This window comes from Stegodyphus dumicola, chromosome 6 (genome assembly GCF_044657685.1).
Source record: "Stegodyphus dumicola isolate Sdum_Otavi_A_Nest chromosome 6, ASM4465768v1".
NCBI lineage: Eukaryota > Metazoa > Arthropoda > Arachnida > Araneae > Eresidae > Stegodyphus > Stegodyphus dumicola.
This window is the reverse complement of record NC_140773.1, coordinates 102,898,996-102,917,011: the sequence shown is the minus strand read 5'-3', so window position 1 is coordinate 102,917,011 and position 18,016 is coordinate 102,898,996. Positions and strand designations below refer to the sequence as shown.

Genomic DNA, 18,016 nt, shown 5'->3' with positions numbered 1-18,016 from the left:
GATGTTGATCAGTTCCATGGCTAAAAAGTAATATGTGTCTATAGTTGGACCAAAAATATCAGATGACAGTTTAATTCTAGTTTTGATGAAAGCGTACAGACAGATCTGGGTGGATCCGAGGATCACCTACTCCCTCTTATACTACCATTAGTCTTCAAGAGGACTTTCGGCTCGACAATATTCTAAGTGTACCTATGCTGTTGAGATACTAAAACTCCGGGCCTTTTCTGGGATTGGGATCAAAACTCAAACTATGACAGCTGTCTTCTTTAGCCCCCTGCCAACAGATCGACTCAGGTTTCCTTTGCCTATCGAAATCAAGCAGTAAACACTGTATGTATCCTTGGATTTTTAATAATTAACAAAATTACTGCTTAATAGTAAGAAAAGTATTTGTACCGTTAATCAGTCAACCTGCAGTATATTATTTGAACCAGATTTCCAATCACTGCCAACACGTTGTAAGATTCCAACCTGTGTACCTTTTGGTTACAATTAAAGAGAGGAACCTTAAGAACTGATAAGCGAATAATCGCTTGAGTTCGTGAGACAAAGAACAAACGCGAGAAGGGCTGAATTATCCTTTATTATTCCAAATAAAGTTTAATAGATGACTCCCTTCTTGGAGTTACAACAAAGCCTCCACTCGAGCTTGAACTTAGGAAACTAAGAAATAAAAAGATATAGCCGAAGCTATCAAGATTCTAACAGAGTTGGTCCCTTAATGCTAAATAACGGCGAAGCTATCAAGGGCCTAAAGTACGGCCGAGCATAATAATAATAGCTTAAGAGTGAGAGTAGCCTAAAAAGGCGAACGCGCGCTAGTCAGAATCTATGGCTCTCTAACGAAGTCAGTAGAACTTCACAGTTAAATACTTCTCCTCATTTGCATTCAAACGTGATTCTGAAAATATGTTCTGGCCGGCAGTTGTAAGTTGAAATTCAGGAATATAGGAAAGTAACTTTTAACTAAAGATTAACTGTTAGAAAAATTAGCATAATCCTTACAACCTATTACCGTTATGTTGTGAATTACGCAGTATGGTGTCTTAAATTTAATTAATGTCTAGCAACTGGGAAATTCTGATGAGACGGTAAAAAGGTGGATTTATATTTACAGATAATACTCTTAATTTGGAAGAAAAAGATTTACGGAAATCAACTTTGCTTATAACTTGGCTACTAAATTAGTATTTTTCTTAAATTTAGTTGAAAAACGTAATAATTCCAAGTAACAAAATTCGGATGAGTTGCATCAGATTTCTATTCGAAATTCTGTAATTTAAATGAATTATTCAAGCTGGCCTCTTTCGTTCATTATACTGCATGAAAAGATATCTTACCCCATATTTTCTCCCAAACTGGAAAATTCTGAAAACTATAAAAATGCTAATAATTAGGGCTCCCAAAATTAGAATATATTTTAATCTCCGTTGTTCATTTTCCAAACGCAGAAATTTTAAAACTGTTCCAATTACACTCTTTTTTTAACAGTATACTTTGATTTTTAACCAAAGATGCCTATTTTTCAGTTCATATCAGTTAACATACGAAGAAATAAAAAGCAAGGCATTTAATCCTCATGGTTTATAGTGGTTTCTTACATATACTTAGTGAAGCCAATATGAAAACATTATAATTATTTAAATAAAACTGATGAATTTTTCATTATTTAAATAAAAGAATAACTTGGATTATTATTGTCAAAATTAGACGATTGGATTATGAAGAAAACTTAGGCAAAGTAAGAATGGTTATTTATCTAAAATGAGTCATTCCTTCTTGATGAATTTATTAAGAAAAACTTGTGATATTTATGTTACGTTTGAGGAAAACCTTAAAAGATTCATATAACCACTCCATTCAACTATTACGAAAAGGATCCGTGACGATTACTAGTGTTTTTCACTTCCCCCCCCCCTCGGCCACTGTTGTAAAAAAGAACTACAATTTTCCCCCACTTCCCATAAAAAGAAAACAGTTTATATTTTGAAATGATTCTATTAAGAAGAAACTCATTAAGTGGCTCTTTAATGTAAGATAGGTAGTTAATGTACAAAATTTTATATTAAACGAATTCCTTTAATTCCACCAAAATTTGCACACTGAATTTACATTGATGCATTAACTACTTTTTCACTCTAGAGAAAAAACATAGTTGATGGCTTTAATTTCAATTACTTATGCTAAATTTAAAGTTTGGTTTCCTATTAGAGCAAGTATGTACAATTTTTATGCTTCTATGTGTAAATATCTTTAGATCTTTCCGATATTAATGGCTTAATTTATCTTTTTTGACTATCTAAACTTTCTGGACTGAAAGCATCTTCTGTATTTTAAAATATCTTAGTTATTTTAACAGATAATGGTAACATCTCGCAATATATTAAAAGAAATTGAACCAAAAATATACTGCATCTGCCATATGTGGCAAACACGCGAAGAATCTACTCTCTGATAGATTCTTGAAGGCTGGCCTATCGTAGTCTTATTTTCCGATCTATTGTTATCGCATGAGCATAGCCTTCTTTTTCACTTTCACTCTTGCAGCTGAAGAGCTGAAGAAGAAAGTTCTATTCAAACGTTCAAAAACTAGTCCTGCAAATTTATGCAACTTATGCTAATTCATGTTACTTTATTACCCGAAACATTTGTTTTCGGCATGCTATTTTAATTAATACTGATGTATAATATTTTAAGTTTCATACAATACCGCTGTTCTTTAATCTTTGTCAAAATGAATTTTATGATACAAAATTCTTTCTTTAGATAAATTTAATTGTTTACTATGCACTTTGATTCTCCAACAGGCTTCCATTCATGAAGACAAATAAATGATATTACACAAAAATGGTCGGCTTACCGCAGTCCCACGAAATAGGACAACATTCAGTGTCATTATAGACAGGCGTACATCCTAAATCTAACTTATCCGTATTAGGACATTCTATGACGTCGCAGTAACGATTGCTGGGTTCCAAGAACTCTCTTGTACATTTGCATGATAAGCACATATGTCTTGTTGGCAGATTATCTCCTTCGTTGTACTCTGCTCCACCATACTGGCATTTGTACATTTCAGAATCGTCTGCTATAAATTAAATAGATTTAGAAAGAACTTTATAAATGTATAATTATACAAACAAGCAAAAAAATTTCAATTTACAAATTTTGAAAGATATTTCACAATCACCACAACATAAGCTTTTTTTTTTTTTTTACTTACGCTATATCACTTACGATATTATTTATTTTACGCAGCACTATACAACAGATTCTTTGAAATTTTTTCAAGAAATGGTCTGATATATGAAATCTCGATTCTATAAGAATTATATTTTTAACGAGACAAACACAGTTTGCTAATAATGACTTAAAACTTTCTTTGAATAATTTGAAACGATTCTTTAAATACTATTTTAGACATATTTTAGTTTTTATTATCCAGTCTCTCTATATATAATGTTCCTTTTCTACTAAGTTAAAGGAAAAGTCATATGGTTTAAAGAACTCGGAATCTAGGTATGAGCTGTTAGACTAGTCATCGGAGTCCTTGAAACAGACAAAAAGTTGTGTCTCTTCGTTATGGAATTATGACGATTATTAGATTCCGCGGTGATTTTCGCTAACTGCAGACATTCTGTTTCGTTTGATGTATATTAAATTAGTACGTTGATAACAACTATTTATTGGTCTGAAGTTATGATTTACTAAAATTAGGGTCAATCCTTTTGAATAACACTGTACTTTGACATATCCATTTCTATTGTGAATTTTAATTTAAATGATGTTATATACATGAATTTCAAACTCACTGTTAATAACATTTTAACGAAATTCCTATAGCACTCTTTTTAATATACGTATATAAATAAAACAATATTTTATAAAATTTTATGCAATGACATTACATTTGTTTGATAAAAATAAAGGGATGTAAAATATATTATGCAACTTTAGGTTCAATTCATAGAGAGAAGATATTCTTAATTTACCTTCTTCGGAGCCTATTTGCTGTTCATTGAGACTCCCTAAAAGAAAAAGAAAATGCAGAAATTAATTGTAATGTAATAATTTCAGTTCCCCTTATTTCAGCTAAAAATAAACACAAAATGTTTTAATCCATAAACTAAAAACATGAAAATAAAAGTTTGAAACCTAACATCAATTTAATTTGATTTCAAATTCCTCAGCTTAATGTTAGATGAAAATAATTTACTGAAAATCATGGAAAATACTTTAAAAGTTAATATATGAATAATGGAAAAAAATCAAGCCAGTGATTGAATAATAGCCAACGGAAATTATAGCAGTGTGAGGTTGTGTGAGTATTTAACGATGATTTGACATCGGACTTGAACATACATACTAGATGAAAGAAGGAGGTCCAGAAGCGTTGTAGTATAAGACTGAGAACTGGTATTTCAATTCACAGGATATGAGCTGGAACTCTGTAAAAATTCATCGATGCTGGTGCCTGTTCACCATTCGTGATATTATGACATTGCCTACAAATGAAGATATATCTTTTCAAATTATTACAAAATTACTAACTGAATGACACTGTAGTTAAAGAGACTACTCTTTTGCCTCATATGATCAGCAAGCATGGCAGGCACCATTTCCGGAATGTGGACCTCAATCAAGCCTAGAAAGAATCTAGCCAGTTCCGTAATTCTTCATTAATAAGACATAATTTGCTTTGAAAGTCAATAGCAGGTATGAACGTGTCTAGAGAAGGGTTGGCCAAACCACTGCGATAGCAGACATTCTTCGTAATCCTCCTACCACATTCACTGCGATACAGCACGTTGACGACATTTTGTAAAAATGGCCCTGAAGATATTAAGATACCATCCATATTATAATATCTTTTCGGGCATTTTTCAACAAGTGAACTGCTATGCAAAGCACGATTGCTTCGTATACCCGTTTATCTGGTCTAGAGGCGACAATACTAGTCAATGATACTGTCCACTACTGTACCCTTTTTTCTCAACAAATGATTCCTCTGATCTGGTATGCGGCTGAATATTTTTACTATATTAACTGGGAACTTTTGTCACTTTCGGATGATTTATTCCGATTGCGTTTACATTTTGTCAAAATCTCAAATATCGTTATTGATAAATACATATAATTTTAACGGGTTTTTATTCAGATAGATTTTAACGGGTTTTTATTCAGCTAGATTTATATTAAAAATAAAAAATATTGCTAAATTTAGTATATAGGGCATTAAAAACAATAATTGCATTTTTTTTTTTTTTTTTTTTTTTTTTTTTTTTTGATCCTCTGTAGGTATTTTTAGTTAAAATACTTGCTGAAATGATGTAAAGAATTTTTGTTAAAGCAGTTTTGCCAATGTGGGTTGTTGGTGTTGTTGCTAATGCTCACTTGCCTGACCCCAGCCCACGAAATTTCTCATGGCAAAGAGCGCAAGTTTAGGCCTATTGTTGGCAACAGCTTTGAGCACCTTACAGGTGATAGTGCGATTTAGCTCAGTTCTGTCTCCAATTCTTATGGAGAGCATCCCGGAGAGACAAGGCCCGAGGATCTCCCACCCTCTTCCCCTACTACCACCACCTCTCGAGAGGACTTTCGACTCGCCGCACATTTAGAGTGTCCCCCATGCCGCACGAACACTATACATTTGCAAACATCCATTCCTTCTCCGGGATTCGAAGCGGGGCGCTTCGGCATGACAGTCAGCGACGCTAACCACTATACCGGTTGATCGGCGCTAATAATATGAGTAAGAAACTACTATGAAAGTATAATCTATTTTTATACCTTTTCCAAAGAAGAAAATTCCAATTAGTAAAATACTTGCTACAGAAAAATTTTACATCTCTCGCAAAATGTTATCAATATTAATATTTTACATAAAATGATTTTCACATTTTGTTGTACTCCCAATAATCTTAAGTCCTTATAATCTTAAGTGATAACAAATATCGACTTTTTCCTTTATTTATTTATTTTTGTGTATGCACTTCGAAAAGTTAAAACAACTCTACGCTTTGGAAGACATTCTATTAGAAATAAATAGGCTAGCTTATAAGATAGCCTTACGTATACGAGAAGCTTGTTATTTTCAAAATATTCTGTAAAAAATGATATTTAAATAGAATTCTGAGGCAAAATAAAAAATATGATTTGTTTTAAATAAAGTTACGGGATAGCCGATTGTGCTAATGTAGATTTTAAAAGTAAGATTGGACTATAAGGCAAACATCTAAAGGAGGGGAGAGGGAAATCATCTTATTCCCGGGCTATTACAGTAGTTACTATAACTGCATCCGCATCGGGATCAGAAAGTGTCATGAGTAAAAATAATTTTCTTTAACTCTTTTTATAATTCATGCTGGAGAATACATATTCTATGTCATTATGAAAGTTAACAAGTTACCTAATTATTGTCGTTCCCGTTCGAATAGGAATCCTGGGTGTAAAGAATGTAAAACAACCAGAAAACTGTAACCTTTTATAAATAATTTCCCAAATAATTTAAATCTGAAATATTTCTACAGCTTCGATGACGAAATAAATGTAGAATTTAAAAGAACAAAAGCTGCAACATGACGTCGGTATCACGCCCCTGCATATCCCCCCCCCAATTTTCACAAAACGCATTTTGGGATAGTTTTCGATTTCCTATATTAGAAAAGAAAGATAAATATTCTACAGTATAAATGTAACAAAACTATTAATTAGGCGTTAAAATTCAATTTTTCATAAAGAGACAAATATATATATATTTTAAACAATGATTTCAATAGATTCATTGTTTAAGTGTCTGTGCCGATGTTTTATACTCAGCCTCTGATGCAAAACTAACTGCAGCTTCATTAACATGCTGCAGTTCAAACTAGCGTTTTATGCAAAAAGAATATATTTTCTAAACGCTTCATTATACGGTCGTTAACAGCATCTTTGAGGGAGTGAAATACAGGTTTCAGTGATAGTGATAAGTGTTTATTCTTTTTTCTTAAGAAAAAGAATTTAAAAAAAAATGCACATATAGCAATCCGGATTCTACTTTGTGAGACGTTTCAACAAAAAACAAATGTTAAAAATGCGAATTTGACCTTTTTTGTTTAATAAGGTCAGGGGCAGCTGCTCTGAAAACTAGTTGGCCCTGATGTCTCGCATGAAAGGTACAACTTTCCCTAATTTTGTCAACTGTTTGTTAATTATAGCTGGAACCATAACCACCCAGTAGAATCTACGTTTGCTTCTTTCTTTATTTTGAAATAATGACTGGTGCTGAGATGTTTGTTTTCGTCCCCCTCTATTTTCACGGTCAAACAGTAAAAATCATTATGGACAGAAAAAAAAGAACTTGTGTTCTGAAAAACTCATAATAAAAACCCTTTCACATATCTGTGCAAAATCCTCATTATACAGCTCTTAATTACTATAAATTAAAGATACATTAAAGGTATAAAATTATAAGAATGTCCTGAAAGGATAAGACTAAAACTGACTAAAGACAAGACTGCCCTGAAAGTTTCTAGCAGATAAATATTACAGTTACAGAGGAGAACTCAAGGGCTTTAAACACCAGCAGTTAAGAGAATCGTTAGCATTCTAATAGCAATAAGAAAAACAAAAGAACGGCGCATCCCAAACAGTTGTCCTGCATTAAGGAAAGACAGCGCTAAATTATTAACATTCATTCATTTTGCCACTGCAAGTTAAAAATTGTTATTGAATATACCATTTACGTTTTCCAGTTATTGATGAAAATTGGCACATTTTGTAATTTCCAGTTATTAATGAGTTAAATTAGTTCTTGTTGAGCAATTATGTTCTTTTAATACATTCATCTTTATACTTTTACCATTACATTTTTATGGTTATGATATTTAGTTGACCAAAACACTCGACAGCTATGTACTTAGAGGGGTATACTTTCGTAGAGGAATTTTCAAAGAAAATTGGCAAGCATTTACGTTTCACATAGGATGGGGACCATAAAATCTGCAATCAGCCTCAATTTTTGAAGTTAACAACGCAAGTTAAAATTATCCGAAAAGAAAAACAAGGTAAGAGCAGCCAGTTCTCAGTGTTTTTCTCTACTAATGAACTCATACTGTATTTTCAACTACTACACATTTTGTTTTTAAACAACGCTCAAAAGAAACAGTTTTCAATGGAGAAGCGGCAGGAAATAAATTATATTTAATTTCAAAATATTTTTTTCATCAGTAATTCCTTCGACACTATTCATTTTTACTTAGAACAGTGCATTTTTAGAAGTGTATGTAATAATGAGCATACTCCAGGAAATTCTTACGGACTTTTTTCTCTTCCACATGATACAAAAGAAATACATATTTAATTATATATATCAAAATTCTAAATAATAAGTATTATTTCAATATTTTACAAGTTCTTATACAGATATGTACTATTTCTGAAACTAAAATGATGTGATTATGGTTTGAATAAATCTTTGCACCTGTTCCCTGTACGTCCACATTAATTAATTTTGTTTCTAGGACATCAAGATCTATTGAGATAATCCAAATGTCCATTAAAAACTGAGAAAATAGTATATATTTTTCTCGAATGGAACTGTATACTTTCGATGTAACTGACATTTTCAAAAAGCATTTGAATATGATGTAGGTTGCGGAAAGTACTCACATTAAAAATAATTTTACTTAGTATATGGAATTTTCATCTGAAAGGCATTCTTTAAAATCAGAATCATAAAATATTATAAATACAATTATTTAAAACTGTGAAACTTTTTGTATTAAACATATTGACTAATTATTTATTTCTCATAGATGAATGGTCAGTTTAATATCTAATAGATGACAAACAATTAGCAAGGATAGATTGCGAGAAATTTCTTAAACAAGGTTACCATAACTTAGAATTTTGTCAAAAGCACGGAAAATATTTCATTCACTTTGCATTAAGTCATAAATAAATATTTACTTTTACATTAAATACATTCAGCGAGTTATTCCTGCAAAAAATTAATTATTCAATTTGTTTTAGTTTTAGCTAAGAACTTTAAAATATGTTTAGGAAATAAGACTCAATAACTTTGAACTAAGAATTTTTTTGCGATTTATGCGTTTTTCACATTTTTTTTTCATTTAATGATTTTTAAATCATATACCAACTTATTGCACTGTGCGTCAAACTGAAAATGATTTTATTAAAAATATGGCAAATATATTAAATATTTCTGTTGTTTTTGGTTTATGTCCATTCAAAATAGGCTTAGATTTCCATGCTTTATGTGATAATCAGACTGGGAAAGAATTTAAATTTACTAAATACATTTAAAGTTCAAAGCATGTGTTTTTTATGAAAAGTTTTCTCAATGTGAGAAAATTTTTAAATCAGATGTTAGCCCCCATTACGTTTAATTTTTTCCTTTTCAAAAATATGCTGCTTAATAAAAATATGCAATAATTATAAACAAACCCTACTTAAAAATACATTTTTGAATTATTGATAAAATAAAGCCTTGTTCAAAAATGATGAAAACAATACACACTTAAGTAGCAAAAAAAAAAAAAAAAAAAAAAACAGTATTAAAAAGATGAAGAAGAAGAACTAACACTGTTAAAAGAACAATTCGCGTTGGAGGTCTTTAGAGTATATCATTTATTCAGGGACAATTTGAATAGCATTCAAACAAACCAACATTTTGATATACTAAAAAATTGTATTTTTGGTAACTAATACACAGAAGGAATCTGACGTTCATTTGAAGTAATTTTTTAAATGTAATTTTAACTACGCGCACTCAAGTGAAAACTATAAATTAAATAATTATAATGATTGTTCACTTAGCATCAAAGCTAATAAAAGGAAAAGTGATTTATTCTTGAATTATTGTTTCTCCAGTAATCTTTCAAATAAGATAATCTTCAGTGTTGGATTGGTTTATTTATAGCAAAGCACTCGAGAACTATCTGCTTTATGCCTTCGTGGAGAACGTTTTAAGGGGAACTGGATCGCATCTATTTACACACGGCAAAAACCGCGGAAGTGCCCTTGCAGCCAACCCGTTCGCCTGGATTCGAGCTCCAGGCCGAACTAACCGTTTTCATCGACTTTACCGCTCCGGCTGCCGGTGGGCTCTTCATGTTCATTTATAAAATGATATCTTAAATGAAGTAATTATTTTTTGTATTAATTAAACTGAATTATTTGATCCTGAAAATTGCGAATCATATGTCGAAGAGGTATTTTAAATTCATTAAATTACTGCAGAAAATTTCGATACTATTAGTCATTTTCAAATTATTGATCATAACAACTGAGAAGTATTTTCACAAGGTTCAAGGAAATTTAATTTAAAATATTATATTTATTTCGAGATATACAGAAAATTTAAAGATTTTAGTCTAAGAAGAAATTCGAAAATTTTAATTCAAGAAGAAGAAAAACAAAAGAAGTTCTTCCGAATTCAAGAATTTTTTCCCGAATTTATGAAGGCATTTTATTACTTCAGTTTCATAAGAAGCATCAGTCTTATGTTAGCTTTGCTTAATTTTCGTTTGATGCATAAGAAATAGATACAGTAAAACACAAATAAGGTAATATTGATCCTTCGGATTCTGAAATGTGGGTATGCTTCAGAGGAAAAAATGAGGACAAATTTCATTGCCTAGGTAATTAATTAATTATGGGTAAAACAATACAGGAATAAATGAAATAAAATACACGCGTTTTGTTTAGAAGAATACATTTATACGAATAATAAGCGTGACACTATGTCGATAGTCGTGACAATTAATCATGTTTCTCGACCTTCTGGCAGTCATTTGAAGTGATAGCATTCATTAACTAGCTACAAGGCATCAATGAATGTATCGCATTATTTGTTAACCTTAGCAGGACATCCCTAAGCAGTCACGGAAAAAAGAAAAAAAAAAAAAAAAAAACTGTAAATTTGGTCACAGTGTAAGTGTCACGACAGATTCTCAAGGACAAAATCTAAAATTTCCTCAGCGTATTTTTTTAAAGTTGTATTTATTCATCTTTCTACACGTTTATTTCTTTTTCCCCTTACTATACACGTGTATTTATTTATTTATTTATTTATCCCTGTTTTCTCACACGAGAGAGATGACTTCACACGCAATGTAATTCTGATGCTAACATATCTGGTAGTTTTCAGATTTTGTCTGCCGTTTCAAAGATGATTTCAGAATAAATATTACGTGAAATATTTGTCATGCTGTGAATTATGAACGTATGCTTATTTTTAACCAAAGCTGCTACGATTTACAGCAATAGTTGGAAATTTTGGCACTACAAACAACACGCTGTTTTTTCATAACAGATGCAGCATCTTATTCTTTTTTCTTAACCAGCTACCTATAGAAAAATAATTTAATGATTCTATAAATGTTTTTTAGTATGCCGGATGTTGTTGTTTTTGGACAGAAAAATTTAATGCAATATGACAGAAATGTAAACGAACACGCTTCAAAATAATATGATTAACACTTATTCAAAATTAGTTCAGAAAAATTACCTTACTGAATATAATAGGCTTCTTTCCAGTATCAGTATCTATGGCCAGCGTGATAAAATAATTCAGTCAGATTTGTCGTAATAAATAACATTTTTCATTTGAACTAAAATACTTGAGCTATTTCACTTCTGATAGAAAAATAATTTGTTTATATCAATTTCAATTCCAGGAGATCGTCTCGTTTCAAGATCAGTACTGATCAACAATTGGATTAATTTTTGCAAATATCTTTTTGCATATTGCAAGTAGAAAGTACTTGCATAACATCGGTGACTATTTAAAATGTTAGAAAACCATATTCTGTAACACCCCACCCTAAAAATGTGCATTCAGGATACTCAAAAATTCTTTTAAACTAATTCATTCGCAAATTCTCTTTACTTTATCTTTCATTACCCTGATTCAAACTTTAATTATGGATAATTTTTAATTTTGAGTTCCATCAAAATAATATATCTGTACATTGAGTTATATTTCGCAAGTGTTGGAAGTGAAGTATTTCTTACATACTCTGTTTCGAGTGCAAATAAATTATTATCACGCATCAACTGTACAAAACATTCATTAACATTTAAAGAAATATTGAAATATTCAACAGCATGATTGCTTCTTTACTTATAATTGAAAAAGTGACTAGAAATAACAAGACTAGATAATTAGTTTTAGATCTGATTTATGGAATAATAGCTAAAAACGAACTGAATATCAAAACTGATATGAGAGAGTTCTACAAACTCAGCTCATTTTACAACTGGCTTCAGGAAAATTATCTCTAAACATACCTTAGTCTTCTTCTTAGTCTTGTATTCTTTATTAGAATTTTTCATCAAAGGAAATAAAATAAATTAATAACTTTTTTAAATTCAACAAATTAGACATAATATGTGCTTATAATAGATAGTATGAGATAAATCAACAAAGAATTTATGAGCAGTTATCATTCCTTCTATTCAGTTAGTATCTTCCATCAATTACCATGTCTTCTACTCAGTAATTGTCTTCTATCAGCTATCATGCCTTCCATTTCTCTTCTAGGATGTCAAAACATATTAAATGTACATTTTTCTTCTTTATTTTGTCCATTTTCAGTTATTAGCCTCGTTTATTCATAAATATTAAAGAAGGTTAATATAAATTGATTTAGATCTATATATGAAATTAGGGAACTGTTTCAATAAAATTCCGTGAAAAATTCTTCAATTTGAATCGGTTCACAACGGATAGTCATTAGTGCCGGATTTGTGTATACGCTGCACAAGCTATAGCCCCACGTTCTTGGATGCCCCCAAAAATTATACGTTATCCTTTATAAAGAGCCTCATATCTCAAATTGTTTACGGCCTCATTAAGATCTGCTATGATGGTAATCGTATAGCGGCATTTTAAATACGAATCAACTCAGGCCTAAATTTTAGCTCAAAAACCATCAAAATTTCATCAAAGTTAGAAATTTAATAAGTTCTTTTAATTATCATTTCAATGATAATTTCCACTAGTATATTTCACTTTCCTCCGCTAGGAAAGAAATATTTTTTAAAGGAAATTACGCATATTACAAGAACTGTGGAAAACATTGCGTATCCGAAGGTCGAACAGTTTCTTTATTTAATTTTTCGCTCTTTTTTTTCTTCCTGTTTCTTTGAAATCTCTAATCTAGTTGATTCAAATTTAGACAACCATAAGTGTCCTTAGCTTGGATGCTTTCTCCAAGCTAGTTTAGTTTTAGTTAGTTTTCTGCTTAGAGATCTTTTATTGAGACCAACCCCAGACGGACTTCAAACATAAACATATCTGATACCCAGAATTTTCCATCGTGTCTGCCAAGTCGATATGAATAGCATCTAATCTTTATCACATAAATATTAAAAATCAAAGAAAAATCTTATCAGAAATATAAGTAGGTTAGTGGGATCTAGAAATGTGAATGAGAGCTCACAATGAAGATGAGGCATAGCAACTCTTTCATGGTCGATTTTACCCTCTCCTTTCTCAAATTAATAGCTTTTTTTTCCGTTTATGAAATATAGTCTATGTGAAGTTCAATATTCTGAAAACTGTTATGATATTTCGTAACTGAGAAGACTTTGCATTACCTTCTAAAAACTGATGCGGATTTTTAGAATTAGTTTGCTTTTAAAAGTAGATATAATCTGTATTAATTTTAGGCATGCTTTCATTCCTTTTTTTCTAATGGCAAATGTATTTAATAATTTTCAACAGTCTTACTAACCAGAATGAATTTTTTCGAATGAAGTGTGGAACTAGCGGCGACACTCACAAATCTCCACAGTACTTCAATTTTGTTTCACGTAGGATGTCAAAGAACGTCGTGGACCAAGTTTAACTGTCTGAATAACAATATTAAAAGCGAACAGTTTTATTAATTTGATAGTTTCAAAAATTCTATTCCTATCTCCATTAATAAATGTAACTTGCAACTCCAATCATTTAGTTTTATAGACGATTAGTCAGCGAGCATCACCGTAAAAAATATATGCCTGAACACTGGGAGTAACATATTTACTAACTACCAATAAAAACGCGATATATTTTTTAACCACATAATGAGAGTAGTTACATGCAATGTTATAAGCGTAGAGCCAAAGCAAAAAGCGAGGTAATATTGCATTATACATATGCGTACTTACAACCGACTATATTATTTCTTTAATTTTAAAACTAAGAAAAATACTGCAACGAAATTTGAAGTAACTTAACTCCATTTTGTAAGTTATGTGATAACAACATCAGTGATGTAGTTAAAATTTTTGCTGCCCGAGGTGGTTTCTGAGTTTGCCGTCTGGTCCGGAATTCGGCGACCCTTAAACAAATAACCATAAAATATAGTAAAATGACATGTAGAGAAATAAGTGAAAACTCTGACTTTATTTTTGAAGGTAAATTTTAATTCCAATATTTTTTATTATTTAGTTTTTTTTATTATTTGCACTTTGTTTTGGTTCGCAAACCAGCCAGAGATATTGCAGAGGTCTATTTGATTGCTCTTGCTGTTATGTAAAAAGTACAGAAAGATTTCTTAAATGCAAAATATACATCTGTAGTTCTTAAATGATTTTTATTTAGAAAACAGTTATAATTAGCAACCCTTACAGTGATTTAGAGGAAAGTTTGCATTAATACTACAATATTTGGAACTTCGTTATGGAGATTGTATTTTAGAATAAACTGCAAAAGTTCAAGCAGACTTTTTTCCACGTTCCTGTTTTGATTCCTCTGGCTTACATGAATAACAAATGAAACCAGAATATTATATTTTGATGTCTTTGACGGTATAACAGAATCCCTTTGTTTATCTTTCTTCGTAAGATTTCTCTGGTTCGTTATTTGTTTGTGTAAATTTTCTCTTTCAATTTTATCGAGTTCAATTTAAATTTTTATACATTTTCTCAAACAAAACCTAATCAGGTGGCGTCATATTAGGCAAATGCATATTTTATTACGCTAATACCATTTCCATAAATTTCGTTTGAAATGATGTGATTTAAGGAAAATGACAGATTTTAAAGCACTGTGTTTAATAAGTGACAGGCTGCTTCATTCTCATGGAAATATCTGTTGGAGGGTTTCTCATAATTCAAGTCCAATTGATCCAAAGAAATGTTGAAGATTTCCGTATATCCAGCTGTTATGGGCGTTTTCGTGGATTTCCCCCATGTGTAACGTGTATACGAGCTATTTTCTCTTATACTGTTCTCCAGGAAGACATCCCTCCCCTTGGGCAGATAACGCTAGTGTACTTTGCCATACTTGAATTAAAAATTATTAAAAATATAAATAAATGTTAAATTCTAAATTAAAAATACACTAATTTTGCAAATTAAATGGCGTTAGAATGCATAGCATCTTAATAATAATAAATGACCAGAATGTATAAATAATCTTTCAACAGGACTCAAAGTTTTAAAAATAAGATAATACTCTTACTTTTAATTCATTTCACTTACTTTTATTAATTTCATAGCATTAGTTTCTTTTAAATATAAATGAATATTGAAGGAAAAAAAGCTCAAAAATTTTATTTACGACTCATAATAAGCCTTAATTCATTAAGAAAATGAAAGTTTAAACAAAATTTGTGTTTAAGAAAAATGCACATTAATTTTCATCAAAAATGGAAAAAAATTGCTAGTTTGGTTTTTTAATATGTAAGAAAATATATTCTTCATAAATGAAAAATACTAAAAATTGTAGAGTTGATGATTGAAATGAAACGATTGTTTTTAAATTTAATATCGGATAAAGCTTCTGCTTGTGTAACATTCGAGAGCATTATTTGAAAGACGATATGCATGACACGGCTACTGAAATACAAGTGAGTTTATCACATTTTAATGTGAAAAATGTTACGTGGCCAATTGTCAAGCTGAATAACTAGTACGGCATTATTGATGAAATTATTATTAACGCAGATTTTTAAGACTTTTATACAGAAAATTATAATACTGTAATAAGAATTCGGATTTTTATATATTGCATTTATGTCCCAGGGTACAGCTGCCTGGAAAATAAACCAAGCGATATTACAACTAAGAATAATCCACAGGGTTTTCTCTGGATTCTTTGGTTTATTTGAAGCTATGGATTGTTTGTAGCTACTCTACTGTGCATCATTTAATACTGTTCTTTTATTTGCAATATTTTTGTTTGCTCTTTTCCCTTCAGCTTTTTTTCCTTTCTAATAAACAATAGTGATTAGACTAAGATCATAGAATTTACAACTGTCTATATGTTCAGTTTGCATCTTTGTCCGAGAGTATTACAAGGCCAAAACAGTTCTATGTAACTTATCTTTCGTATAGAAAAGATGTAGGAGCGGAAGAAAGTTATTATTGATATTAGCATTCGCTCTGGAATCAAGTGTTCTGTATCTTCAAAAATAATAATTGCCCTTTTATAAGTACTTATTTTTTATCCGTACAAATGATATTTTTATTATACCATTTCTAGAATTATTTCAATTAATAACTGTGTAGAAATTAGTAACATTTCTTTTACAGTGTGTTAAACTTGTAAACTCCATTTAAAAAAAAAGCATTCTCAAATCCAACGTATAAAAGTTTAATTTTGCAATTATTTCCAGCAGTACTTCTTCTTTAAAATAATTTAATTACTTTAAAAGCAGTTCATAAATTACTAGGTAGAAAATAGTTGTATGGTCATTTATATTGATTACTGGCTATAAAGTATTCATTAGAATGATAGATTTGGTGAATTATAAAGGAAGTTTGCTTTTTGTTTCATATCAATGCAGTACCTTAAATCAAAGATTTTTCTTTAAAGAACACAGTGAATTAACCATAATAATATAAACTTATATATAATAGATCTTATACATAAATAATATATATATATATATATATATATATATATATATATTGCAGATAGTGCAAGTAAAACTAATTTTTTCTTTTCCATTGATACTATGCAAAATAAAAGGCATCTATTAAATTACAGTAATTCCGCAAAATGTTATTCGCTGAATAAAATAATGAATATTAAGAGTGAAAGAGGTCTACGAAAATCAATAATTGTTCAACATTATTAATACTTGTATTTAACAATAGCATTATAAAATTAAGATATCATATGCATAGTTAAAACAAGTAAAATTTATATTCTTTTCACCATCACAGCTATTTTAAATAAAAAGTAAACATATACAACCTGTCTATTTTTTTATACTGAACCCCACACTGTTCCCAAAAGGGAAAGAGGTATGCGGAGATCAATAATTTTTAAGTTTTGTTCATCATTACTAATAATTGTAATTTCTAACATAATAACCTTCAAACTAGATATAAAATACCTAATATGGTTAAAAATATTAAAATACTGAAAATTATGTGAATCTTAGATTCGGAAGAAATAAGATACTTCTGATCTTACTTTTATTCGATCACGCGCTTTGGTGTATTGCAAAAAAGATTTTAAAATAAAAAACGTAAGTTCTATTAAAATTAGAAAAACAAAAAATACCAAAACGCAATAATAATAAATAATACCTGCTTAATATAAGTAAGAGTAATAAAAACATTTACAGCAATAAAAAATGTTAAAAAATTTTACTTACTTCCCCATGCCACAACTAAAATCGACAACACTACAACTAACTTCATCTTTTCATCTCTCCCGCTTCGCCTGGATGCGAGCTATTTTATGCCCAGACAACTCTTCAGTCATGCAGTGATGTAATCATGACGTCATACTTTATCTACGGGTTGCCAGAATTTTATTTCCCCGCTTTCTTAATGATTCTTCATATAACATATTCTTTTGCGTCTAAGATGTAAACACAGATGCTTACATTTTTAACGGTATTTCCCGAAAGAAAACATTTTATAAAAAGTGAGAGGGGGGAAACAGCATCTGCAAATGAAACTGGTTCTCAGTTCTCGAAATGTCAATCGATGCATAAAAGTTTGGTTTCTGAAATGAATGATAACTCTATTTCCAAGAATTAATATCACACTGAGAACG

The 18,016-nt window shown here is 30.4% G+C and overlaps 1 protein-coding gene across 18 annotated transcripts in view; it reads right to left on the bottom strand.

The window, feature by feature from the left end:
• Window positions 1-17,727, bottom strand: part of LOC118186714 (uncharacterized) — a 120,230-nt gene extending 102,503 nt beyond the window's left edge. For 15 of the 18 annotated variants that reach the window (XM_085818721.1, XM_085818731.1, XM_085818730.1 and 12 more), the window contains exons 1-3: window positions 17,610-17,724; window positions 3,996-4,031; window positions 2,864-3,091 (exon numbers count right to left, since the gene is read on the bottom strand). In XM_085818721.1, coding sequence (XP_085674847.1) covers window positions 2,864-3,091; window positions 3,996-4,031; window positions 17,610-17,655 — 310 coding nt within the window. In that variant the 5' untranslated portion in view covers window positions 17,656-17,724. Of the gene's footprint in view, window positions 1-2,863; window positions 3,092-3,995; window positions 4,032-17,609 lie in introns of all 18 variants that reach the window. The other 3 variants (XM_085818740.1, XM_085818739.1, XM_085818722.1) reach the window with 2 other exon arrangements.
• Between the last annotated feature and the right edge of the window lie 289 nt (window positions 17,728-18,016).